This window comes from Pongo pygmaeus, chromosome 7 (assembly GCF_028885625.2).
Source record: "Pongo pygmaeus isolate AG05252 chromosome 7, NHGRI_mPonPyg2-v2.0_pri, whole genome shotgun sequence".
Lineage (NCBI taxonomy): Eukaryota > Metazoa > Chordata > Mammalia > Primates > Hominidae > Pongo > Pongo pygmaeus.
In genome coordinates this window covers 23,526,890-23,554,327 of record NC_072380.2, presented here as the reverse complement: position 1 = coordinate 23,554,327, position 27,438 = coordinate 23,526,890, and the positions used below count along the sequence as shown (strand labels likewise).

The 27,438-nt window shown below is 44.3% G+C and overlaps 1 protein-coding gene across 3 annotated transcripts in view; it reads left to right on the top strand.

Annotated features, from left to right (window-relative positions):
- The window catches only part of ENTPD4 (ectonucleoside triphosphate diphosphohydrolase 4), a 30,353-nt gene extending 16,366 nt beyond the window's left edge, over positions 1 to 13,987 (top strand). For 2 of the 3 annotated variants that reach the window (XM_054497370.2, XM_054497371.2), the window contains exons 9-13: positions 1,465 to 1,631; positions 4,118 to 4,442; positions 5,901 to 5,986; positions 6,889 to 7,050; positions 8,215 to 12,202. In XM_054497370.2, coding sequence (XP_054353345.1) covers positions 1,465 to 1,631; positions 4,118 to 4,442; positions 5,901 to 5,986; positions 6,889 to 7,050; positions 8,215 to 8,443 — 969 coding nt within the window. In that variant the 3' untranslated portion in view covers positions 8,444 to 12,202. Of the gene's footprint in view, positions 1 to 1,464; positions 1,632 to 4,117; positions 4,443 to 5,900; positions 5,987 to 6,888; positions 7,051 to 8,214; positions 12,203 to 13,704 lie in introns of those variants that run through there. The other variant, XM_054497372.2, reaches the window with a different exon arrangement.
- The last annotated feature ends 13,451 nt before the right edge of the window (positions 13,988 to 27,438 follow it).

Below are 27,438 nucleotides of genomic sequence, written 5' to 3'. Positions count from 1 at the left end.
ATTGAAATCAGCTGGTTTGTTTTCTGAACGTAGAGTTTTTCTTTGGTATATACGCAGTCACATGCTTGAGTTTCTGTTTATATTTTCTCTTCAATCACATCTTTTCTCAACAGGTTTTATGAAATGTAAAATAATAACATCTGATTTTTTAAGTTAGAATTGGGGGAAATTCTTTTTTTAATGGTTCAGACTTTGAGCTTCCTTGGGGAAGATTGAGGTTTGTATCCACTGCTTCCACATCTTTCAACTGGTGGTTTACTCGAACTGTTCTCCACCCTGTTCTGTGCCCTCTCAGTTGCTGCCTGGGCAACCTTGTCTAGAGAACCCCGGCATGGTTTCCAGATGTATTTCTGAATTGCTATACGTCTTTATTACTCCGTTTGTGTTCAGCTGTAAATGAACACCAAAGCCTAGCTTTCTGGATTTTCCCCTCAAAGGTGGGAGGCAGCATAGTGTGGCCGGCGGGGGACGGTTCAGAGTGAGACCATGGAGCTAGACAGGCCTGGGTTTCTTCATCATCCTTCTCCTCACTAGTTGTGTGACCTTATGCAAATCATGTACCTTCTTTAAGCTGGTTTCTTCATCTGTAAACGTGAACGAAAGTACCTACAACATGGGGTTATTAGAAGGTTTAAATGAGATAATGCATCCAGTATATCTAATGCACTGCCAGGCAGCTAGTATGCTCTCAATAAATGTTACTGACATCTTTATTAAGTTCCTTGGAAAAATGCTTTGTAAATTCAAGTATTACAATTTGTTTTTCCTACCTCCCATTCCAGACATGCCTCTAGAGACTGCTACACTCTTTGTAAAAGATCAGTTTTTCCCTCTCAATATAAAGTAAAAAATACATAGAAATAATGTTTGGAATAAATACTGAAAAATCAAAATTGAAAATTTCCCGTGGATTCATCACCTAAAAAAGCCATTGTTAGCCTTTCAGTGAATTTCTTTTTTTTCTACTCATAGTTTTAAAAAATATGGTTGTTATAATCTTAGTTTATATGATTTTTGTCCTTTATTTAACAATGCATGAGCATGTTCCTCTGTAAGCTATTGATTACTGTAATTAGCCTTCCCTTGCTATTATATATTTAGATGACGTCTAGTTTTTTCTGTCACAGAATGACAAAGGACATCTTTGCATATAGAAACATTTCCATGTTTAGGTTTATTTCCACAGCATAGGATTCCATAAATAAATTATGTCAGAGGGTATGAACTATTTTGCTGACTTTCTCTTTCAAAAAGTCATAACAGTATCACAAATTTGCAGCCCATCTGAAATTTCCTAAATCAGAATTGTCATATTGAATTATGAGTGATGCTTAGAAGGGTCCTTGGGAAGTGCAGAAGCAGACATTTTTGTCCCTTTTAGATGAGACTATTTTTAGACCCTTCTTTTTAGTAGGAGGTTAAAGTAGCTTAAGCTATTAAAGTTTGTTATGCTTATGTCTGCAGGAAGAAGTAGCTAAAAACTTGTTAGCTGAATTTAACTTGGGATGTGATGTTCACCACACTGAGCATGTGTATCGAGTCTATGTGGCCACGTTTCTTGGGTTTGGCGGCAATGCTGCTCGACAGAGATATGAAGACAGAATATTTGCCAACACCATTCAAAAGAACAGGTAAAGCACTTTTCACTACTTGGCAGTCATTTGCAAACCTAGGTCTCTCCTCATAAAAAACAGACCCAGGCAAAGTGGGAAGAACTCAATTAGCAAAAGTGTGTTGCACTGTTAGCTTTTTATTCCCCCACTAGCTGAGCAGGGAGAAGAGATGAAAGCACACCAGGGTCCTGCCTTTGGCCCTCTGTCCCACCTTGCCCTGAAGGAGGTGCGTGCGTGCTCTCTCTCTCTCACCTGCATCTCAACTGATGGATTAGAAATTTCACCATCAAGCTATAGAATAGTTTGGAGCCCTGGGTGGTGCTATTCATGATTCAGAGTCCTTGGGAAACCCAGTATCTGGAGCATTCCTGGTGTCCTGGAGGCCTCAGGTAGTGTGTTCTCTTGTTGTTGCTGAGGAGATTGAAATATGTGATGTTCTGGAGACTCTGTGGATGAAGCAGCCAGTGCAGCTAGTTAGTGGATAAGAACCATCGTGAAGGGAATTATTCAAGAGAAATAAATTATCTAGAAGATTCAGAGTTAGTGGCTTTTAAATTTAGCAATGAAGCTTTAAAAAATGAGTGTATGTAGAATTGTGGTATAGAAAATACATAAAACAAAACAACACTCTATTGGTTTAAATTGACTTTATAAGTGTAATTATATAGCAATTATTTATTTGAATTTTGTAAGAACATAAAAGCTATTTGGATGAATAAAAAAATCTGAATCTGGGGTTATGTAAGCTATCCTATTTATTACTGTTTTGTTTGTTTATTTTGATGAAACAATTTTGAGGGAAAAAAATCCTAGTTCATAGAGCTAAGAGATTGTATACTTCCTTGATTAATTTAATCTTAAACCTGTGAAGGCCTGAACTTGAAAAAAGACCAAGTTGGAGCTATTCAGTACATTTACCACAAAGTCATGTGTGTAAATAGGAAAAGCAATAAAAACGTTTTCCTGTGTCTCTTCCAAAAGTTAACTGAATAGTTTCAATTATAAGATTGGTAGTCCCATGATTTTGTATTTTTAATTGGTATTTAGCACATTTTGGTATAATCATTTTTATAGTAGTCTTAAACTAGAAGTATTTTATAAACAACATTTGAAACATATTTTTTCTGAAACTTTCTAATTTTTACTCATTGGTTTTCATGTCAGAAAGCTTAATATAATGGATAGTTTAGTGGTACTTCTTAATTTAGATATAGGACAACTAAAAATAATAGCATGAAATATATATTTGACTACTCTTGGACTTTTATAGTAATTACAAGTGTTTCATATGTCATGAATTGAGCATTGAAGTACACATTTATCTCTTCGCCATTTGTAGTGGTGATTAATTTTTTTAAATTAAGCGAACATTTTTATGGCAAAGACCTTAATTTATTACATTCAACTGCATGATGAGTAACCCTGATCTGAGGAATACACAACTTGTGAGTTGAGTGAAAAGTGAAAACTTGACTGTCAGTGATGAATATTGAATTCTGACCATGCTTAACTCTTAACAGTTCAACACCTGTCGGGCCTGTGTGATTTCACAGTATCCAACACCAACATCACTTGAGATTTTGTGAGCTCTTCTCTGTTTCTTGTTGCTTGAAGGCATGCACACACAATAGGATGACAGATATTCACTCCCAGAAATTTCATTAGCAAGTAATAAGCCTTTCAGTTAACAAAACTAGTGTTTATTTTCTACAGGGCTTCTCGGAGCCCATTGTACAATGGAAACTGCTGTCTGCTGCAGTTGGGACCCATAGCTGATCAAGAAAAGAAATAAGTTGAAACAGAATCATAAAAATAGAGCCAGGCCTTAGACATTCTGTCTTAACTTCTGTATTCATTTGCTAATCTTTTGCTCTGAACCAAGGTCTGTTTTTAGACTCCATCTTTTCTTCGGCATGCACTGCACCCCTCATTGAGATACCAGTTTGTCTTTGTGTAAAGAATACTGAGGACTCAAAAGAGATTTGCAAGGCAATTTGATATCAAATCCTTCTAGATGTTTGCTAATTTTTCCCAGTTTTAAAAATCCTGCCCACACCTAGTTTGATAATTTTCTAGTAACTTTTCTAAAGCATCTAACCTGCTTTGCCCAGGACCAGATCTTGTCACAGTCACATTCCTTCCATCTGTATTAGGTAAAACCACAAGCACTAGTGCAAAAATGGGGCTGGTAACACAGTTGCCTTGTGCCCAGCAGCTGGGAACATCAGGCCTTGTTGCCAAGATCGTCGGGTAATCGGATAGGTTATCCAACTGGACTCTGGTAGCCTGTCTGCTGCAGGCAAGTTTGTATCCTGACTCTCCAGGAAAGTCTCAAGTATGTATTTTCCTAACTAATTATCTCAGAACCCTTTTCTGTTCCACAGACACAGTCCTGCAGGTCTCATGTCCCACAGAGCGTATTTTGAGAAACACTGGTTTGCAGCCACTTCCTGAAAACACAGTTTTCTGTAGGACTCACGATGAAGTTTCTTGTTTTGCCATAGGCTCCTGGGTAAACAGACTGGTCTGACTCCTGATATGCCTTACTTGGACCCCTGCCTACCCCTAGACATTAAAGATGAAATCCAGCAAAATGGACAAACCATATACCTACGAGGGACTGGAGACTTTGACCTGTGTCGGGAGACTATCCAGCCTTTCATGAATAAAACAAACGAGACCCAGACTTCCCTCAATGGGGTCTACCAGCCCCCAATTCACTTCCAGAACAGTGAATTCTATGGCTTCTCTGAATTCTACTACTGCACCGAGGATGTGTTACGAATGGGGGGAGACTACAATGCTGCTAAATTTACTAAAGCTGCAAAGGTACCCTTGAGAGACGCCATCTGCTCCGCATGCTTTTGAGAGACCAGTGTGGACGGTGACGGGTTATGTCCTCCCTTCACATTGGCAGGGAAAGACAGAGTGTGGAAGGCTGCACTGCAGCATGTTGGGATCCTGTTCCCTTTGCTTGGAGGGAGGTTGAATAGTCACAGCAGAAGTAAAAAATGTACTGTACGCTGACTTCTGCACACCACTCCATTAGCTACCCTGGTCATCAGTTACCTTCAAATTACAGTCTTTTATGTCGTTTTTGTGCTTTGCTGCATCTGCCAGTTCTCCTACTAGCCTTCCCCCTCCCTGACCTGCCAGGATATTCCTGTTCTTGTGTTCTCTCTGCCTTCCTGACACCCCTTAAACTTAGGTGACGCCAGACTTCCACACTTGGCCCCTGATCTTCAGGTTCTTGGATGGTCTCATCCATGTTCAGGGTTTGCTCCTGCCTCTCAAGAAGAGGCTCCAATCCTGACCCCTGCCCACTTGCCTGCTAGATTCCACAACTCCAGGCAAACCCACCATTCTCTCTCCATTCTGTTCCTGTCGTTCTCTCGGTTAATGGCGTCACCAACCATCCAGTCCCCCTCCCTGCGGCCTAGGAGTCATGGACTTCTCCCTCTAACCAATTCGTCTCTCCCTATACACCCCAGTGTAATCAGTCACAAGTGTGATATTTTATCTTCCAAGTATTTCTCAAACCCATCTCGAAGCGCAGAGCACTGTATGCTGTAATCATGTCAGACAGCTGGCTTCCCTCACGCTCTTCCGCGACTTCTCTGTCCATGTCCATGTTCCTGAAGCGCCTATGCCAAGCCCTTTCCCCGGGCCAAGTGCTTTTCCCTTGTGCTCCCTGTCACACACCCAGGCCCATCTCCCGCCTCTCTCAGCAGTGTCTTCATCCTTTAAATAGAGGTCGGGATGGTAGCCACCTCGAGGAGTTAAGTATTACATTGAGAAGACACACTTACACAATGCTCAATAAAAGTTATTACAGCAAATAACTTCAGGAAAAGTGGGATCTCTTTCCCTTCTGTTAAAGACAAAAACCTTTTGCAGTTATTATCCCAGTAGCTTGTACTGTGTCCTCCACAGATGTAGGACTTAGTTTGAAGTAGCTAAAATACTGCTTCACTTTTCCAAAAATGTATGCCCGTACCATGCAGTCATGGAGTGAGAAACTAAACAGTTTTGGAGAGGTTGGTTGTGGACAGCAAAGCTCTCTTTAACAATACCCTGGACAGAATTTTAAGGCAAAGCATTATGTTTGCGAATCAGTAAGTATTCCCTGAGTGTTTGTGTGTCTTGCATTTGTTGTATAAGTTAAGCTTGTGTGTTTTCTAATGGGAAGGATATGCTTGTTACAAATATAAATTTGGTAAACCATTTTTAAAGTGAGAATTTTAATAAGCCTTTACTAGTGATCTATTTTGGTGAATTTGTTTTCAGGATTATTGTGCAACAAAGTGGTCCATTTTGCGGGAACGCTTTGACCGAGGACTGTACGCCTCTCATGCTGACCTCCACAGGCTTAAGTAAGTACTAGAAGGTCAAGCCCAGGGCACTCTTAAGAACCATGATGAAGTGTTGGCCCCACTGGCTTGCCACACCCTGGCCTCAGTCCAGCTTCTTCTCACTCACTGTTCTTCCCATCTACCCTGGGCCCCTTTCAAATGGGACAAATACTTGTGCCCAGACATATTCCATATCTTTTTTGTTTTGGTCACTTTTACTGTCTCTTCCCCCGAAATTCCCCTGTTCATACCTTTGCTTGTTCAAGTCCTGCCCAGACATCAGAGTCCAGCCAGAGGCTGTCCCTTTCCAGTCTTCCTCTGTCCCCTCTATCAGACTTCATCCCTTTCTCTGAGTCTCAAGAATTCATCCTACCTTGCTAATGCTTATCATGTTCTGCTTTTTCTGTTGCTTTTTAAAAATCCCCTTTCATTATAAGTCACTTAAGTACAGACACTGTATCTTACTAATTATTGTATCTTATTACTTGCTTAGCACAGTGCTTAGCAAAAAATAAACCTCTAATAAATATTTAGAGTTATAGAATATCAGAGCTGAAGAGAACCTTCCTACCATCTCATTTTATAATAAACTGAGGTACAAAGAGGTTGGAACCTGTTCAGTATTCATTCAAGGAGTACATGGTGAAATGCCAGAGGGAAAAGAAACCTATCTCAGGGATATGTCACATTATGCCGAGACCGGGTTCATGCACTGATTGATTTGACAGGTGAACTGCTCCATGTTGTGGGACCAGGGATGTGAACCAAGTACATCAACCTTGAAACGCGCGCAGTTGGTTTGGGACAGCCGGCCTGAGGAAGCCCCCGTCCCAAGGCTGCCCACAGATGGAAGGATTGTGTGTGTGTGCGCCATCTTGACAGAGTGAGTCAGTCTGACTTGCCTTTGTGCTTGCCGTTTGTAGGTATCAGTGCTTCAAATCGGCCTGGATGTTTGAGGTGTTTCATAGGGGCTTTTCGTTTCCTTTCAACTATAAAAGCTTAAAGACTGCCTTGCAAGTTTACGACAAGGAGGTTCAGTGGACCCTTGGAGCCATCCTCTACAGGACCCGCTTTCTACCATTAAGGTAGGGCTGTGAATTTGGGAATGAGAATCAAAAAGATGCTTTTCTGCAGTTACAGCACCTCCTGGCAGCTGTGGTCTGTGGCTGTTTGGGGCATTGCTGTTAGAGCCGGCCATGGCAGCATTGTGGGGACAATGACGTTTGCTTTTGGTCTTGCCCGCTCCCCACGAGTGCTTCCTCCCTTCCCACCCTACCATCCCGTAATACACAGCACTCCTGTCCTACTGCCCTGTGTTTGGTTATTCTCAACTGTCTGTTCCCCAACCCCGGCAAAAGGGTCAGTTCCGGGGTTCTTAACCTTTATGACTCAGGCCTCTTCTCCAAATACTGTTTTTAAATGCATGTATAAATACATAGGATTACAAAAGAAACCATCATATTGAAATAATAGCAAAATATCACAGAAAACAAGTTTGTGATACTGTAATATGTGTTCTTCTCTATTAACACATTAAATAAGAGGATCTGGCAGCAGAATTAGCACTTTCTGTAATTTCAGTGTAGTCATTGAGCGTCAATGATATTTTGAGGCATTGATGATACCATAATGGGACATGAAAGATCTGTGATTTTTGTTAGTAACAAAGTTGCAGGTGCTGCCAACGCTAATGATAGTTTGTTGTCTGCATTCATGGTCAAAGAAATGCCACATTTCAGTCAGCCCTTGGGTAGAACAAAGATACGCGTTTTTCCCCATTCACATTTGCAGATCTGCTGTCAGTTGACCTGTGGTAAGAACCTGAGTTACCTGATAGATGAGACATTTGCTCTTCCCCCCACCCCCTCCATTTAATTGAGCATTTCTCAGCAACCCTTTTAACTGGGTTAACTGTAAAAATGGTGAGTCGTGGGTGTTACTGATCACAAGCATGCAGTTTGTTTACACGTTGACTTCTTTGTATCAGCACAACCTTCACGGCTCTTCTAAATTCCTCTGGTTTTGGTTACCCAAATTATAATGACCGACTTCAGGGTGTACTTTCACGTGTTATCTCATTGATACTTAGAAGTCCTCTGCATTGGGCTGTTCCGTTCTCCATTTCAGAGGTAGGGTTGCAGTTCCTAAAGTGCAGCTCTGGGACCTGGGTCCCGCCGTCCCCCTGTGCACCCTTCCCACCCCTTTCCTTGCTTACTGTCCTGTTTGTTGTTTGGTGTTCACATGGGCAGAGACATCCAGCAGGAGGCCTTCCGAGCCAGTCACACCCACTGGCGGGGCGTTTCCTTTGTCTACAACCACTACCTGTTCTCTGGCTGCTTCCTGGTGGTGCTGCTGGCCATCCTGCTGTACCTGCTGCGGCTGCGGCGCATCCACAGGCGCACTCCCCGGAGCAGCTCCGCCGCCGCCCTCTGGATGGAGGAGGGCCTTCCCGCCCAGAACGCCCCGGGGACCTTGTGATCGCTCCACAAAGACTCGACTTGCCATTTTTGCCTCAGGGTTTCTCCTCTTTATTATCCTGTGGTTTTGTTTTTTCTTTCCCTTTTTTGTTCCTCCAAACAAAAACAAAATGCAGGCCGGGCGTGGTGGCTCACGCCTGTAATCCCAGCACTTTGGGAGGCCGAGGCAGGCGGATCACGAGGTCAGGAGATCGAGACCATCCTGGCTAACACGGTGAAACCCCGTCTCTACTAAAGATACAAAAAATTAGCCGGGTGTGGTGGCGGGCGCCTGTAGTCCCAGCTACTCGGGAGGCTGAGGCAAGAGAATGGTGTGAACCTGGGAGGCAGAGCTTGCAGTGAGCCGAGATCGCACCACTGCACTCCAGCCTGGGCGACAGAGTGAGACTCCGTCTCAAAAAAAAAAAAAAATGCATTGTTTATAAGCCCTGCTGTCTAGAAGTATTGCGTTTAGCCATTTTGAGTACAGCTTTAAATTGAGGAATGGGGAAGAGGGAAATTCACTTGATTTTTGCTGCACAGGATATCTGCCAAAAATAAATGAGATTTCTGGGGTTTCTTTAAGGAATGTTAAATTTAAACAAATGCACTTTGAGGGAGGTGGAAAGATGCATTCTGTCAGTGGAGCAGTGGAGAGGGGACTGAATAGTGATGCTTTTATAGAACCAAAAAACTTACTGCCTGAAATGATAATCCTCTTTTTTCTCTATCTTAAAAGCTCTAACCTGAAGAGGGTGATGTTTATTTTTTATTTATTGTTCAGGTCTGTTACTGTATATGTTTTCTTTGCAAATTTAAATTTTTTAAACCATTTATATCCAAAACAGAGAAATATGAGCAGCAGGAGATAACTATTTATAAAAGTGATAGTGAACTATCGACTAGAGCTTTGTGTGAATGTGTGAAAAATCCCAAGAAACCAGTGTGAGAGGAGGCAACGGGTGGTTCTTTAAAAACACACACTTCAGAATTTACTGGTATATTTTATTTAGAAAAGTCCTCATTACTATTATCTTTTCCTGACTGCAGGTAATTACTCTTCTTATTCCGTATTTCAGTGGCGTTAGAACACTGTGGTTTTGAAAGAATTGGAAATTCCTAGTTTCACCAGTTTCGGTTTTATTGGAACTAGAGCACATGCCTACTTCTTGCTCTTCAGTATTCCTCAGTGTTTCTGCTTAATTGTGCCTCAGTTTCTTCTAGCTTCCAATTGGTGTTTCCCCCACTACCCTTAATTAAAAGTCGTCTCAGCTTTTAATCGTACTGGGAGACCCCATGCACAGCCTGCCGAGTGCTCTTCCTTACTGCATTGACTGAGGCTGTTGCTGGCAGTGCCACTGTAAATCCAGAAGGGAAGAGTCTGCATCCAATACAGGAAATAAATTCACATTTTGAAGGAAAAAATTCGACAATTGAAGGCAAAATCTAAAAAGGACAATTGGATTGGCATATGTGAGATTGGTGGTTTTTCACCTATTTATTTAGTTGAGAAGTTCGGGGAATTCTCGTACAGTTTTTTTAGGTGGAGTTTGTTTTGTGCGAGTGTCTGTATGTGCTGTTCCCTAACTCCAGAACAGTTAAATTCATGTAGTTGGTAGCAGATTAGTACCCAGAAGTGGGGTTGTTGCTGTAACAGATAACTGAGGATATGAAAGTGGCTTTGGAACTGGGTACTGGGCAAAGGCTGGAAGAGTTTGGAGAAGCAGGAGAGAAAAGGCCTGTATTGCCATGAACTGAGCATTAGGGGCAGTTCTGCTGAGGGATCAGTAGAGAAGACCAAGGGAGTTCTGTCCCAATTGTGGCTCACACTGCCTCAGGTGCAGCTTAACCTGCCTCTCTGGAAGGTAAAATGCATCTAATCCTTGAGGCAAGAGCTGTGGGGGCATGGCTCCCTCCACCTAGATTTCAAAGCGTGTTACTAGCAGCCTGGGGACCCAGGCTGTGCCTCTCTGGATTTGCCTGCATCGTATTTGCGCTTCGTGGTTAAAGTTGTTAAGAAAGGGGGTGAGCTTCTGGCTACCTAATAAGTTGGTCTTGGCCACTCGCCTGCGACACTTCCTAAAGGAGCCATGGATTATTGGTGGAGGCTGCAGGGAGCTGGCGATGGAGCCACTGGGGTCTGTGGCAGAGAGAAGAAAGGAAAGGAAGGGGCCACAAATGGGTGAAGTGGGCATGTGGGCACCCAGGGAGTTAGGGGACCCCCGCCTTCCAGCTCTGGGCATAAAAGAGTTAGTCACATACCTGAGGGTCCTGAAACAAGGGCTGAGAAAACCTCGCTGTTTCAGCTGAGAGGCAGTAGTGGATTTGCCATTTTTAAACAGTTACCTAAGAAAAAACGGTGAAGAATATGCAACAGACACTATGTGTGGCCTGTAAAGCCTAGAATATTTACTAAAATATTCACAGAAAAAGTTTGCTGGTGCTTGTGAGAACAATGCAGTTCAAAAAAGGATACAGACAGAAGCATCCTCTTAAATCAGGAATGTAGTTTCCATTTGTGGGCACGAAAAGATGGACAAGAGAAATAACCAAACTTCAATCTTAAAATATTTGTTTATGCACCAGAATTTCACTTTGGATTATTCCGTCTAGATTATTTTCAAGATGAGTTTTCAAACAAACCAAGAAACCTGCCCCTCACCCAAAGTTGTTTAAAAAGAGACCACTCAAGGGAGTTCATTATGCTGTATGGAGATGTCTGCAGTGGCAGCAAATCACATTCCAGAGAAGGTCTCGCGTAGGTGAAGACAGCCAGGTGCTTTCTCTAAGAGATACAGGGTGGGTGAGAGACAAGCCAGGGAGGATCTTAATTCAAGAGAAGAATTCATATCAAGAGCTGACCAAGAAGGCAGTAAACTCTGTACTTGTAGCAGAAGAAATTGGACTAGGAACTTGCCAAAGCTTTATCAAAGAAGAGCATTGTGTTCAATCTTGGTAGAAACATGCCAGCAATAAGTGCTTATGTTCCATAGCCATATCATGGGCTTCTCACTTTTAAACCTCCTCCAGGGGATGTTCTCAGAGATTTCACAATCCCTCTGGGGACATTACAGTAGAAGAGAAACACATGGAATTGTACCAGTGCTTTTTGCCCGTGTTCATCCTAAGCTCCGGCTTTAGGCAGTGCTTTCTGACCTGGGCGGAGTGAAGGCGCTGCTAGTGGCTGAGGCCAGTAACATGGGGCCCCCGCCCAGCCGCCCTGAAGGCTGGGTAGGTCCCTCTTTTCACCACCAGTTTTCCACACCTGTGTACTCTAGATTAACAAACTCTGGATAAACAGATATTTACATTTTAAACTCAGGCCTACACAGAGTAGTTTTCCTTATAAGGAGCATGTATCACTTAGCAAGAAACTGAAAATGGCAAATGAGTTTTTCATCCTTTAAGAAAAAAATCAGCTTTAGAATTCTGTGTGGTCAGTTGTGTGCAATGCAACAAAACTACCTTTCAGTAAATTACTTAGTTATTTATTTCAGTGTTTTGTTTCTTTTGATACTAAGTTTCCCTTTCAATAATGAATGATGTGACCAACCAAGGAGAATTTTTTTGTTCTGTAGTAAAATTCTATTTTACAGTTAGGAATTATAAAAAGCAAGGGAGCATCTTTAAATGTTTTTTGTTTAAGTGATGTCTTCCATCCAAAGTAAGAATAATTCTCTCAGAAGGTCCTTGTGGTATCATGTCACTTGCTGTATGTGGCAGCCTTACATTGCCACACTTGGGTACTGAAAAATCAATAAAATGAAAGTTCATCATCCCATGGCCGGTAGACTGTGTGGGCTTGCTTCCTTGTCATCTTTGAATCTTCTTGCTCATTAGAATGATGAGTTGAACTTGAGTCCAAATTCAGTGAAATACATTGTCTGAGTCTGACACACACTCTTTGCATGTGTTGTGTTGGGTGTGCATACAGTGAAGCACAATTGTGTGGGGTTGTGGAGAGGGCGTCCACACTCTCTGCAGCTCAGAAACCAGATATTTCACAAGTAGTGACCAACCCACGACGTTAAGCCATTCACCAACAATAATTGCCACTCTGAGACGACTGTTTATAAGGTCACCATTTTAAATACCTACTTGTGTATAGACAAGGAAAAGTAATAAAATTAACCAATTCTTATGTATTTAACAGTAACAGCAAATGCTGACTTTATGTTACACTGTTTTGCAGTTCGATCTAAGCTTAGAACCTTTGGCTTATTTCCAGAAAATTATGACTGTCATTATTAATGTTACGCATTACCAATATGGAGGATGAAATTAGACGCTCAGCATGGAAGATGAAATTAGACGCTCAGCATGTTTCTCAGCCATTGGAGAATACATAGATGTTCTCCTGGAGCAGGAAGGTGGGCCTGAGCCATAACCTGAAAATAGATGATAGAGACAGATGGGAAGGGAAGGGGACCAGCTGTTAGGACCAACAAAAATAAAGGCCTGAGACATGCCGGAGAGGAGAGGGAAGCGCAAAACAAAATGAGAGAACAGAGCCAGCAAAGTGAGCTCAAGGTGGGTCCTTAAGCCATTGACCACTAGGAAAAGAGGACACAGCATTAAGATAGAACTGTTGTAAATAATTTTTGAGGCAGTGCAATAATTATAGGGCTTTTTGCCTGAGTATAAATACGTTAAAATATCTAAGATGTCAAAAGACATCTAAATTTTTATTCCACTTGGTGGAAGAGAAGTCAGTGCCTGTTTCCAACACTAACCGTGTTGACAGGTCTGAAAAGCCATGGTTCTGTGTTTTTGTTTGTTTTCAGTCTGTTTCCATTTGTCCTATGAATTGGCATGTGCCCTGTGGGGTTTTTTGGGTTTTTTTTGAGATCCTGAAATGCTAATGGTTTGCACAGAGGGGTCGTGAGGTGCAGGTCACCTCTGTCAGAGTCACAGTGTCTTCTTTTGGAAATGTCATGAAAAGACAAAGGAGTGCCCAGCTAATCCCAAAGCACGCCTTGGCAGAGTGGATCTGCCTGGAGCATCCATCTGTGGCAGCATGAAAGGCAATCCTGTGAGAGTCTTCCCGGCCCCACCTCGTCTGGGAGCATGTGGGCCTGTGATCCCACCTCCTCCTAACAAAAGAAGAGTGTGTCTGTTGATGTGTTTTATTTTGCTTTTAGCCAGGCTAGTCCCCCTTCCCTTGCGCAGTCCAGCCTCTTTCTATTAATAGATCCATTAAAGTTGACTGAGACCTGCTGCAGGGGACACTAGGGGCGCTTTGGCCTTCGATCTTTGCCTTTCACCCTTGACACTGTTTGGCAGGTGAACGACATCCGGGCTCCAGACTTCATGGCCACTTCAACATTTCTGTCAACAGCCTGTGTCTGTTTCATGTAAGAGGCCCAAACAAGAAAATCAAGCCTTGAGGATTTCTGCCTTGAGTAAAGGACTGAAAGCTCCTCACAGAACACGATGGTGACAGGCACAAAAGACAGGCTTCTTGTTTAAATATGTGAACTCCAAAGACGAGAGAAAAGGAGTTATTTTTCCTCCCGTTCAACCAGTCATCAAATAAACATCTCAGGCATCTGATGTTTTGTCAAGGGATTGGGATTCCAGTAGCCCCTGTGTGACTGGAAGGGGAAAAGTTGTTCGGTGGCAAGGCCATCGAAACACAAAGGAGCAGCTTTAGAATCCCCAGTGTGGGTCTTCTCTTGTGTTATTTCTACAACGTCCTTGTGCCGGCTGTTCTTGCTGTTCTCTCAGGCTTCTAATTGGGAGTGTGAATACTACCTTTCACCATTTTTGCCTTCATGAGAATCAGAGTTTGAAGTGGACAGTTCTGAAAATATTAATCATCTTATTCTTTTTTTTTTTTGAGACGGACTCTCACTCTGTCGCCCAGGCTGGAGTGCAGTGGCGCGATCTCGGCTCACTGCAAGCTCCGCCTCCCGGATTCACGCCATTCTCCTGCCTCAGCCTCCCGAGTAGCTGGGACTACAGGCGCCCGCTACCACACCCGGCTAATTGTTTGTATTTTTAATAGAGACGGGGTTTCACCGTGTTAGCCAGGATGGTCTCGATCTCCTAACCTCGTGATCCACCTGCCTCGGCCTCCCAAAGTGCTGGGATTACAGGCATGAGTCACCGCACTGGGCCTAATCACCTTATTCTTGCCTGTGATTACACAAGACTTAAACTCCAGAGACCAGACTTAGCACTTTCTTTTCCTAAGATTGCTTTTTCTCCCACTTGGCCCAAGCCTTAATACCCAGATTTTAGACTCAAAACACTTAAAATATTTGGTGGGCTCTCCTCAGCCTTGTAAAGTTCTTTGATACTGGTCATGGCAGCACAAGAGAATTTTCCAGAAGTTCCTGGCTGTTTAATGTTCAAATTACACGTTTAAATTCTCTCCCACCTCCCGTGGACCTGTTGTCCATCAGTATATCTGTTTCTGGCCCAAATGTCCTTGAACATGGACCATGACAGGTCCTGTGTTTACTTTTCCGTGTTTCTACATTTATAATCCAGTAAAGAAGACACTGAGTAGTACATAGTATTTTGTAAATATTTGTAAACTAATGAAAATCTGGTTTCTTTCACAAATCACCTCTTTAGGTTTCTAAAATTTATGAAACAAATCTTTTAAAATCTATTCTAGGCCAGGTGCAGTGGCTCACGCCTGTAATCCCAGCACTTTGAGAGGCCAAGGCAGGCGGATCACGAGGTCAGGAGTTTGAGACCAGCCTGGCCAACATAGTGAAACCCTGTCTCTACTAAAAATACAAAAATTAGCTGGGCAAGGTGGCGGGCGCCTGTAGTCCCAGCTACTCAGGATGCTGAGGCAGGAGAATCACTTGAACCCAGGAGGCGGAGTTTGCAGTGAGCCAAGATTGTGCCACTGCACTCCAGTCTAGGCGACAGAGCAAGACTCTGTCTAAAATATATATATATATTTTATTCTCGATTTTTGCTGTTCTTTCCAGATGTGCAGAGTTTTGTGTGGTTTTAAAACCATATGCAGTGTGCCGTGAAGGGCGGGATGGAACCCAGGCCTCTTGAGTCTCAGTTCTCCGTTCACTTCCCTCCACCAGAGTTTGTTAAGGGAGTGTTGCATTTTAAAGCTGTATTTAGAAAAACTTAGGAAAACCAAGTTTACTTTAAGTGGTTTCCTTTTTTCGCAACCTGTTCAGGCTTGACAGAAAGGAAAAAGAAATCCCAGAATTAGGTAGTAATAATAGAGGCAAAGTAAGATTGATATTTTCTGAAGCCCTACTTACAGAAAATAATTCCTGCATATTTATTTTATTCTAAACATAGCTTCAGATTGTTTTTCATTCTAAGTTGTCCTTAAAAGTCACTTTTTAAACCTCACAAAAAGCACCAAATGTAAGGGGGAAAGGATGGATTTGACTACATCTAAAGTAAGACTTTCTGTTCATCATCAAAGCTAACAGATGGCAGACTAAGAAGGTATTTGCAGTGACTAAAATTGAAAAGGGATTAAAATGTACAAAGTTTCTTTCAAAACAACAAGAAAAAGGAAATCCAAAAGAAAAAACCGGCCATGGATATTAATAGGTGATTCACAGCAGGGGAAACCCAAATGGTGAACAAGAGAAACTAAGCTGAAGAAATGCAAATGTAAATTAAGAGCCACTGCCTTTTGCCCTTCAGAATTGCCAGACTTCAAGTGCTGGCAGTGATGCGGGGCCCGGACTTCAGTATTGCTGGTGGTGGCGCAAACTGCAATGCGTACCCCAGAAGGGAAGCTGGCAGCTTAAAAGTTAGCAGCATGTGTGCCCTTTGATTCAGAGAGCCACTTGCGCGTGGCTCTCCAGAGAGATTTCTACCTGGGTTCATAAATGGACTTACAGAAGGATGCCTTGGTAATGATTTTGAGTGACTGTGTTGATGGAGGCAAGCAAGGTCTTGGACAAGTCAAAGGCGGCAGGTGCGTACCATGGAATACTGTATAGCCATGAGAGACAGACCTAGAGCTATGAACAGCAAGCGGGTGGCTCTTAAAAATAGTGTTGATTACTGAAAGCAAGACATGAGAATTGTCGCGTAATGCCATTATGTTAATGTAGGGCACACGACACTATTATGTCCTATGAGGATGTGCATATTTTGACTCAAATACATTAAAATGGACGTTATGGGGACACAGATTATTTATGAAAGGAGGACAAAAGATAAAACTGATCTCCTTGTTATAGGGTGACCTCACATCCCAGTGAGCCCCTCAGTTCAGGGCCAGGGAGGATGATTGGTTACCCCAACCCAACCCAAACCAGGCTGTTTTCAGCACAGCAGCCTGATAAGGTGTGATTCAGACCTTGAAGTTGTTAGGCAAAAGCCCTCCACTCGGCTCTGTATTTGACTCAGGAAGAACCGAAGTCTTTATAATGGTGTAGACAGCCCTGCACCATGGCCTCCAACTCCACACCTCTCTGACTGCAGTCCTCATTTCTCCGCGACTCTGCTCCAGCCACCCTGGCCTCAGGGCCCTCTCAGGACTTTCCATCCCCCTCACCCTGCTTCACTTTCCCCCATGATGCTTATGACCTTAGATCTAGTACACTCTGTTTTCATTACGTTCCATGTAAGACTCTCCCTACTACCCTACTACAACATGATCCAGGAGGCAGGGGGCTTTTGTCTGTGTGTTTTCATGTTGTATCCCCAGGCACAGGATCTGATATGCGGTAGACATTCAATAAATACCTGTGGAATGAATGAACAAGGCAGGATCCTTAAAGCGAGAGGGAATGACCAGGCTGAGAACTGAGAGAGCATGCTAAACTCCACAGTCTGGCCCCAGGGATGGAAGCAGGAAACATGGCACCACCTCCTTGCTTTATTGGAGGGAAAGAAGGTGCTTCTTGTGCAGAACCGTCATCATAACAGAACGATAGCTTATTACACACCAGGCACTGTTCTAGCTCTTTGTTAGCTTACATAATCCCTGTATTAGTTCGTTTTCACACTGCTATAAAGAACTTCCCAAGACGGGGTAATTGATAAAGGAAAGAGGTTTAATTGACTCACAGATCAGCATGGCTGGGGAGGCGTCAGGAAACTTACAATCATGGCGGAAGGTGAAGAGGGGGAACCAAGACACCTTAGCAGGTGGCAGGAGAGAGAATGAATGCAGAGGGAACTACCAAACATTTATAAAACCATCAGATCTCATGAGAACGCTATCACGAGAACAGCACAGGGGAAACCACTCTCATGGTTCAATTACCCCCACCTGGTCTCCCCCTTGACATGTGGGGATTGTGGGGATTATAATTCAAGATGAGATTTGGGTGGGACACAAAGCCTAACCATGTCAATCCCCAAAATGACACCATGAGGAGGTGCTTTGATTACCCTCACTTTACAGGTGGAGAAACAGATGTGGAAAGGGCACACAACTTGCCCAAGGTACCCAACTAGCCAGTGGTGGGGCTGGGATTTGAACGCAGGCAGCCTGGCTCCAATCGGTACTCTAGAGCTGCACTGTCCAGTATGATGGCCACTAGCCACATGAAATAGGCCAATCCAAACTGAGATGAGCTGTAAGTATAAAATATACACCAGATTTCAGGCCGGGCATGGTGGCTCATGCCTGTAATCCCAGCACTTTGGGAGGCCAAGGCGGGCGGATCACGAGGTCAGGAGATCAAGACCATCCTGGCCAACATGGTGAAACCCTGTCTCTACTAAAAATACAAAAATTAGCTGGGCATGGTGGTGCACACCTGTAGTCCCAGCTACTCGGGAGACTGAGGCAGAAGAATCGCTTGAACCCGGGAGGCAGAGGTTGCAGTAAGCTGAGATGGCGCCACTGCACTGCAGCCTGGCAACAGAGTGAGACTCTGTCTCAAAAAAATATATATCTATATCTATCTATATCTATCTATCTATCTATATATAGATATAGATATATACACACCAGATTTCAGAGACTTCGTGTAAAAAAAGAAATATGAAATATCTCGGTTTCTTTACATTGGGTACATGAGACATGACAATATTTTAGGTATATTGAGTTAAATAAAATGTTATTGGATTAACATCACCTGTTTCTTTCTACCTTTTTAATGCGTACACTAGACAACTCTAAATTGCCTGTGTGGCTCACAGTATATTTCTATCAGACGGAGCTGCTCTCGGTCCTTGCTTCTCAAAGCGTGGTCCTTGAATCAGCAGCATCAACATCACTGAAGCCTGACGGAAGTGCTGGATCTCAGGCTTGCTCTCAGACCTCTTGAATCAAATTCTTCATTTTGCCAGCCTTCCAGGTCACTCATAATGCATGCTCACATTTGAAAAATGCCGCTCCAGACCAAGCAGCAATTTTTTTCTCTAAAGGGCCAGATAATAAATATTTTAACTTTGCAGGCCACATGACTTCTGTCCAAAACTCACCTCACTGCTTCTGTAGTATGAAATGAGCCAGAATACGCACGTGAATACGGATTCCACTGTAACCTGCACGGACCTAGGGGGACTGAACAAAGCGGGGCAAACACGGGAATAAAAGACGAGACAAAAGGGTATATTTTGAAGAAGGGGTCAGAGGGCACCTTGCCCCAGTGGACAAGGGCCCTGAGCTTTACACAGCCCTCCTTATTTATTAGGCAAAAGAGATAGCGAGAAGTCGGGTGGAAGAAGGGGTCAGCTGCTCAGTCTAGAGTAGGCTTGCAAGACTGCATTCCTCAAACAACAGGCTAAATGTTGCAGTAGATAACAGCGCCAGGGAGTGATTGCCTCCAGCAAACCTTCTGTTGGCAGGAGCAGTCATGAGTTTGCTCACATCCTGCATTCATGATAAACAGTTTTCTGTTTGATCATATAGCCTCCAGTGGAATGCTGAGTTGGTCACATCCCATGGGCCTTTGGCTTCCTACATATCCCCCTTTCTGTTTATGAATTAATTGAAAGAATGTAAGGCCAGGCTGGGCAGCTCTCATTCTCTGATTGGCAGTCCATCCGATTTTACAGACTATAAACAGAAGACACAGACAAAACAACACTTAGTCCAAGAACTACATATAAGATGTTAATGTGGTGCCTTAGATAGGTCCAAGGGTTGAGGCTCTCCAGGCCTTGCTGGAATTTGGTCCCGTCTTCTAAAGAAGGCTGAAATTCTTGAGTTTGCCTATTTAAATCAAGAATTTTGTTTTGTAATTCACCAATATCAAAGGTGATGTTGGATGTGAACGCTCCCTGCAAATGGGCTTTCACAAGGTCCCACGGATACTCACTTTGGTTGTATTCTAAGTTGGTTACACAAATATGAGTGTGATTAAAATGACAACGCAATTGCTGCTGCAACTGCAAGCTTTGTACTTGTGCCCCTAACCATAGAACCGTGGATTTCAACATTGCCACTTCAGTTTGTAGCTCAGTGTTAATTTTATTCTGAAGTAGCCACGCTTGTTCAGCTGTGCGCATCCAGTTCTTCACGTACTGAGCTATTTGAATAGAATTATGCAGAGGTACAGAAGATATCACAACAGAAGTTATTAGCATGACCAAGTAAACAGTAGCAAAAATGATCATGCCTAAGGCTCTACAGGCACGATGAGTCAGCTGAGTTAGAAGTTTCACAAAATGCAAAGCAGGTGTGGCAGCCCAAGGCTTGGACAGATTAACAGGAATCCATAGCCCAGGGATGCGACCAAAAATCATCAAAGTAGAGATATTATGTGTTTGCAATGTGCTATGATTAGTGCAGTGATATAACTGGCAAGATTTACAGGTCAATTGGGTATTGTTTACCTGGAGCTGGTCCTTCTTAGCTGCCAAAAGACATAAGGATTAAAAACACAAACTGTAAATTGAGTGATGATATTCTTTACAAATGTAACCTTAGAACTGTGTTGTGACTCTGGTTGGCCTTCTCTCGTCTTTGCATTCAGGCTCAGCTGACTCATGGCTCATACCGGGACCGGGTCCATGGTTGGCCACCCTGGGTTCCTCCAGTGTCCCATTCCATGGTCGCACGCACCTTGAGGGCACCCACACGGTTTGTCCATCTCCTGCAAAAACACAAGTATACCCTCTTCCCCACGTTAGTAAATCCACCGGACCTTTCCATTGGCCTTCTTCCGGGGATTTCCATAACACTTTCGGATAAACTTTCTTCTTTTCCTATAACACGTGCCAATGTCTTTCTGCTGGAGTCTGACCATCTGTACCAGGAGTCAGAAAATTTAAAGTAAATAAGGCTAAATGTAGTTTTGATTGAGGTGTTAGTTGGCCTCCTATACCCCCTTCTTGTTTTTTCAACACGCGTGGTAATGTTTAATGTGCCTGCTCTATAATGTCTTGTCCTCTAGGATTATAAGGAATTCCTGTTTTATGGGTTATAGCCCAAAGCTGTAAGAAATTTTGAAAAGCATGACTAGTATACATGGGTCCATTGTCAGTTTTTAATTGTTTAGGTGTCCCCATGTGAGCAAATGATGACAGACAATGTGGCCATACATGACCAGCTGTCTTACCTGTTTGGCATGTAGCATGCAGCATATGAGAATAAGTGTCTATAGTCACATGAACATAGCTAAGCTTACCAAAGGTTGCTATGTGTGTTACATCCATTTGCCAAATTTCATTTGGAGCCAAATTTCATTTGGAGCCTTCTACAGGTGTGGTTCCAGGGACATGCTGGCAAGTAGGACAGGCTTGTATTATAGCCCTAGCTTGGCTACGAGATAAATGGAACATGCGAGTAAGGGCGGAAGTATTTTCGTGCAGAAGGGCATAGAGACGCTTGAGCTCGCTGAAACACAGAACCAGTTAGTTTGTCTGCTTTCTCATTACCTAGAGATGGGGCCCATGAAGTTGTGTGTGAGAGCAAATATGAGAAATATGAAAAGGAGCTGCACGAGAACGAATAACTTGTTGAAGTCTTAAAAATAAATTAAGTGGCCGGGCATGGTGGCTCACACCTGTAATCCCAGCACTTTGGGAGGCCGAGGCGGGCAGATCACGAGGTCAGGAGATCAAGACCATCCTGGCTAACATGGTGAAACCCCATCTCTACTAAAAATACAAAAAATTAGCTGGGCATGGTGGCGGGCTCCTGTACTCCCAGCTACTCGGGAGGTTGAGGCAGAATGGCGTGAACCCGGGAGGCGGAGCTTGCAGTGAGCTGAGATTGTGCCACTGCACTATATCCTGTGCGACAGAACAAGACTCCATCTCAAAAACTAATTAATTAATTAACTAAGCAGTTCTGGGTCTAGTTTACTTTTAATTGTAGCAGTTTCTATGCGACTGGCTACATTTACAACATAAGCTGAATCACAGACAATGTTGATAGGATCTGAGGCTGTGAGCTGTAAAACTTGAATGACCACAATTAGCTCTGAACGTTGAGCTGAAACACCAGATGTATCTAGCTTCTCCTGTGTTAGGGGCACAACTGTGAGAGCATAAGTGTCTGCTGTTGAGGCCACCCAGTCTGTGGTGCTTTGTCATGAGGGCCCTAGGAGGCGAATATACTTCCCCAGAACAGGGGACACTTGAGCTCAATAGGGAAGGCTGTGGAGCTTTCAGAAGGGACCGTACAGGAAAACATGATGGACAGAATTAACAGCACGAAGGCAGGGCCTACAGCGTGGAAAAGCACAGACACAGTTGTGCAGGCTGGAAGTCAAGTTGAGGAGTCCGCAGGGCCACGCTCCCTCTGAGACCCTGTAGAATCCTTCCTTGCCCCTTCCTGGTTTCTGGCGGAGACCAGCGATCCTCAATGGTCCTTGGCCTGCAGCTGTGTCACTTTCATCTCTGCTTCGGTCTTCACGTGGCATTTTCCTCTTCTTATAAGGACACCTGTCATATTGGATAGGGACCTGCCCTGATGACTTCATCTTAACTTGACTACATTTGCAAAGACTCAGTTTCAAACAACGTCACATTCAGACCTCACACAGTTAGGACTTCAACGTATCTTTTGGGGGAACACATCAACCCCCAACCGGAAGTCTTGCTTGACTGAGTTCAGGTCCTTCTCTCTGCTCGCATGGCATCTTTTTACCGAATTTGTCATTGGAAGTGTCTGTTTATATACTTGTCACCCTGCCCTCTGTCCCATCTCCAAGACTATGAGCTTTCCTTTTTTTTCTTTAGAGGCAGAGTCTTGCTCTGTCACCCAGGCTGGAGTGCAGTGATGCGATCATAGCTCACTGCAGCCTCAAACTCCCGGCTCAATCAATTCTCCCGCCTAGGCCTCTCAAGTGGCTGGGACTACAGGTGCATGCCACCACACCCAGCTAAGTTTTTCATTTTTTATAAAGACAGGGTCTCACTGTGTTGCCCAGGCTGGTCTCTAACTCCTGGGCTCAAGCAGTTCTCCCACCTTGGCCTCTCAAAGCACAGAGATTATAGGAGTGAGCCACTGTGCCCGGCCTTCTGAGTTCTTTAGGAACAGGGACCCCATGTCATCTTTATTTCTGCGTCCCCATGGCCCATTGCCCTGAATCATTTGTAGTAAGCATCTGATGAGAGGAGCTTGCACTCAGAAAGCCCGGACTGTGGCCTGGAGTCGGAAGGCCCAGCCAAGCCCTGCCTCTGTCACTTCCAGTGTGGCCTTCAGCAAGCCATGTCACTTCTCTGGACTTCAGTTTCCAATCCTATAAAATGTGAGTAAGAACTCCTGTCATACCTGCCTCACAGAGAGGTCGAGGGGCTCCAAGATGATGCGTGTGATGAAGGCCCTTCGGAGCCACTGTCTGTAAAATAGAGTTGTGACATTCATTCTTTTCCAGCCCAGGACTTTATGTCCTGCTCCATCTTTCCTGACTCAGGCCTCAACTGCAGCCTCCGTCATCCCATCTGGAAGGTTAGCCTCAGAGCCCAGCCAAGGTCTGGGCAGGTCTGGGCATCCCCTGATTGGAGTTGGAGGTCACCTGCGGAGAAACAATGTCACCACCCAGTGGCTGCGCAACCCAGTTCAGTTCCAACCTGAACTGCCCTTCTGAAAAGACAGTGTGACCTTTGCAGCATTATCACTGCCAAAAGTAGTCATTTTATAGCAGAAATACAGAGATACTGAGTGAACTCTACAAAGTGGAAGAGACAAGAAAGGTGAAGCTTTCCGCCACCTCTCACTGCAGCTCCACTGTTGGAGGGGCCACAGGGATGGGGTAATGGGACCAATTCGTTCCCCTGAATAGTAGTTCCCCTGGGTGTCTACATCCAGGGCTCTCCCTCTGGTGTTTGTCTACTCTGGGTGTTTACACCCTGCCAGAGCAGAGGCTGGCTTAAGACCTGTGGGTGGGCAGATCCCAGGGTCCCTCACTCTCACACAAGCAGGTTTTAGCCCATGTTGGTGAGGCGTGAGTGACAGGCTGGAGAGGAATTCACTTCAAGTCAGTGGTTTGGGATGGCAGGGATATTCATTTCCCGATTCTCCTTGGGTTGCTCCTCTCTTAATTACACCTAATAATGATGAAACAATTTTCTCTTCTTAGAGAACACTCACATTTAATTTATTTGGCTTCCTTAACAGCTTTGTGAGATATGTAGGGGATATAAAATTATATCTCAATCTACGAAAAAGAACACCAAGATTCAGGGAAAATGGGACAACGCCATTTCTACAGTGAGGAGGAGGCTTTGTTATCTAAGTCAATGCCCCATTTCCTGAGGGGAAATCTGAGACTGGAATCCAAGTTGCCTGATGTCCCTGGAGCTCTCCCCAATGATAAGCCTTGGTCAGTCTGGAGGAAGTGGCTCCAGCTGCTCCTGACATATCACCAGCTCTAAAAAAATGAGACTAAAAGGGCAAATAAGGTCTTAGTTTTATTTTAAAAATAGTTTGATCCAGTGGACCCCCTGAAAGGGTCTTGGTAACTCCCAGTGGTCCCCAACCAGACTTCTAGAACAACCGCTGGCCCAGAGCAGGAAGGTAAACTGTGGAGGGGGTGAACAGAGAAGCAAAGTCTCCAGTGTCCCAGTGTTGGTCACAGCCAGCTGTGGCTGGAAGGCTGGGAAGGGAACACCACTCATGTGTTTGTCTCAGTCAGCTCAGCTGCTATGACAAAACACCAGACTGGGTGGCGTCAACAACAGACATTTCTCATGGTTCTGGAGGCTGAGAAATTCAAGGTCAACATGCTGGCCAGTTTGGTTCCTGGTTCATAGACCCGTCTTTTCACTGGACCTTTCCCGGCAAACAGAGTGATCTCTCTCTCTGCCTCTTCATAGAAAGCCACTAATAAAATCCTGAGGGCTCTTCCTCATGACCTCATCTAACCCTAATTACCTCCCCAAGGCCTCATTTCCAAATAACATCACATTGGGAGTTACCACTTTAATGTGAATTTTGGAGGGACATAATTCAGTCCAGAGACGTGTTCGTCTGGTTTTGGTGCTAATGCTGTTGAGGTTCGGGGGCTCTTTTTCCTGAACCATGGCTTCCTCTGAACATCTCATCCTCTGCCCACTATGGGCACCTCCTGGAGTGCAGGGAGCTGGCGGGCAGAGCAGAATTTGCACCTTTCCCGCCTCCCCTGTGGTGCAGACCTGGGTCTGGGCTCACAGGAGGCTCATAAATACCAGTGACTGGAACAGAGCAGTCAGGCTGTGTCCTCAGCCAACCCTGAGCGCCCTGAGCAGGCATCTCATATGCTTTCTGGGAGACCAGTGAGGCTGTGCTGGGCTGCAGCCCGGAGCGTGGGCCTTGCCAAGCGCCAGCCCATCTCTCTGCAGAAAAGCTCCCATTTTTATCTGGTGCTCCCCCTTCCCTGTTTCAGCTGCATCTTTGAGACAAGGTGGTCAGAGCTGGCAGAAGCCAGGTGTCTGGGAATGAGATTTGAATCAGCTTTTTTTCCCCTCTGCATGACTGTGCTAGGTGAAAGTCTCCCTCTTCTCCCAGCAGGAGAATTTCCATGTGGAGGGGGCAAAAGGGAAGTTAGGGGAAGCAGCAAAATGAGAATATTGGCCCAGCTTGTCTTCAGAATCTGTCACCCCATGTTCCAAGCATAGTTCAAATTGCCAGGGTCCATCCACTGTAGCCCCTCCCTACCCACCCCATTCCCAGATGTCCTAGGGCTCCTGCAGGAGGAAGGATTAAGCTGGCCTCCCTGGTCCGTGACTCTCTCATGCCACCCAGCACCTACTCCAGTCTGGAATGCTTTGCTCTTCTTTCCAGGTCATTCCTCCTCTCACCTCAATTTCCTCCTCCTGCACATGGGCGCCCCCTCCAGACTCTATGCAGCCCCTACCGCCATCTCCAATCCCTCAGATCTCTGCTTGCTGCAGGGTGCCAGGCATTTGCAATGAATCTCACATTGCTTTTTCTTGTTATTGAATATGAGATTGTCTCTCTCAAATCAGAATATAAGAAGCCCCTTGAAGACTACATCAAGAGTTATTCATTCCTAGTACCCTCCGTTCCTTCCAAATGTTGTCCTTCTCTCTCCTACTCCCACCCCACAAAACACACACACACACACACACACACACACTCTCATAGACAGGGAGGTATGATGGCATGCTAGATGCTTGGTGGAAAACAATTTGGAGAATGAAAAGACAAGCCACGAACTTGGAGAAAATTTTGCAAAACACATTATCTGGTAAAAGACTTGTGTCCAAAATATACAAAGAACTCTTAAAAGTCAACACCCAATTTTTAAAAATGAACAAAAATACAAAAAATAGCCAGGTGTGGTGGTAGGCACCTGTAATCCCAGCTACTCAGGAGGCCAAGGCAGGAGAATCGCTTGAACCCGGGAGGCAGAGGTTGCAGTGAGCCAAGCTCACACCACTGCACTCCAGCCTGGGTGACAGAGCGAGACTCCGTCTCAAAAAAAAAAAGCGGGGGGAGGGCAAAAGATCTGAGCAGATACCTCACCAAAGATGTACAGATGGCAAACACAGACATGAAAAGATCCTCCACATCATATGTTATCAGAATTGCAAATTAAAACAACAATGCGACACCACTGGGCATCTGTTGGAATGGCTAATTCTAATAGATGGCTAAAATCCAGAACACTGACAACACCAAATGCTGGCAAAGATGTAGAGTAACAGCAACTTTCATTCACTGCTGGTTGGAATGCAAAATGGTACAGGCACTTCTGAAGACAGTTTGGCAGTTTCTTTTTTTTTCTTCTTCTTCTTTTTTTTTTTTTTTTGAGACGGAGTCTCGCTCTGTCACCCAGGCTGGAGTGTAGTGGCGAGATCTTGGCTCATTGCAAGCTCCGCCTCCCAGGTTCACGCCATTCTCCTGCCTCAGCCTCCTGAGTAGCTGGGACTACAGGCGCCGGCCACCACGCCCAGCTAATTTTTTGTATTTTTAGTAGAGACGGGGTTTCACCGTGTTAGCCAGGATGGTCTCGATCTCCTGACCTTGTGATCTGCCCGACTCGGCCTCCTGAAGTGCTGGAATTACAGGCGTGAGCCACCGTGCCCAGCGAGTTTGGCAGTTTCTTACAAAACTAGACATATTTTTACAATAAGATCCAGCAACTGGTGTTTGTACTCCTTGATATTTGCCCACAGGAGTTGAAAGCTTAAGTCCACACAAAAACTTATACATGAATGTTTACAATAGCTTCATTCATAATAGCTCAAACTCAGAAACAACCAACATTTCTTTTAATAGATGAATGGATAAATAAACTGTGGTACATCCCAACAGTGGAATATTATTCAGCAATTTGAAAAATGAGCTCTCGGCTGGGCACAGTGGCTTATTCCTGTAATCCAAGGTGGATGGATCATTTGAGGTCAGGAGTTCAAGACCAGTCTGGCCAACATGGTGAAACCCCGTTTCTACTAAAAATACAAAAATTAGCTGGGCATGGTGGTGAGTGCCTGTTATCCCAGCTACTTGGGAGGCTGAGGCAGGAGAATCACTTGAACCCGGAAGGCAGAGGTTGCAGTGCGCCGAGATCGTGCCACTGCTCTCGAGACTGTCTAAAAAAAAAAAAAGAAAGAAAGAAAAGGAAAGAAAAGAAAAAGAAAAATGAGCTATCAGGCCATGAGCAGGCCTAGGATCTTAAATGTATGTCGCTAAGTGAGACCGGTTGCAGTAGCTCA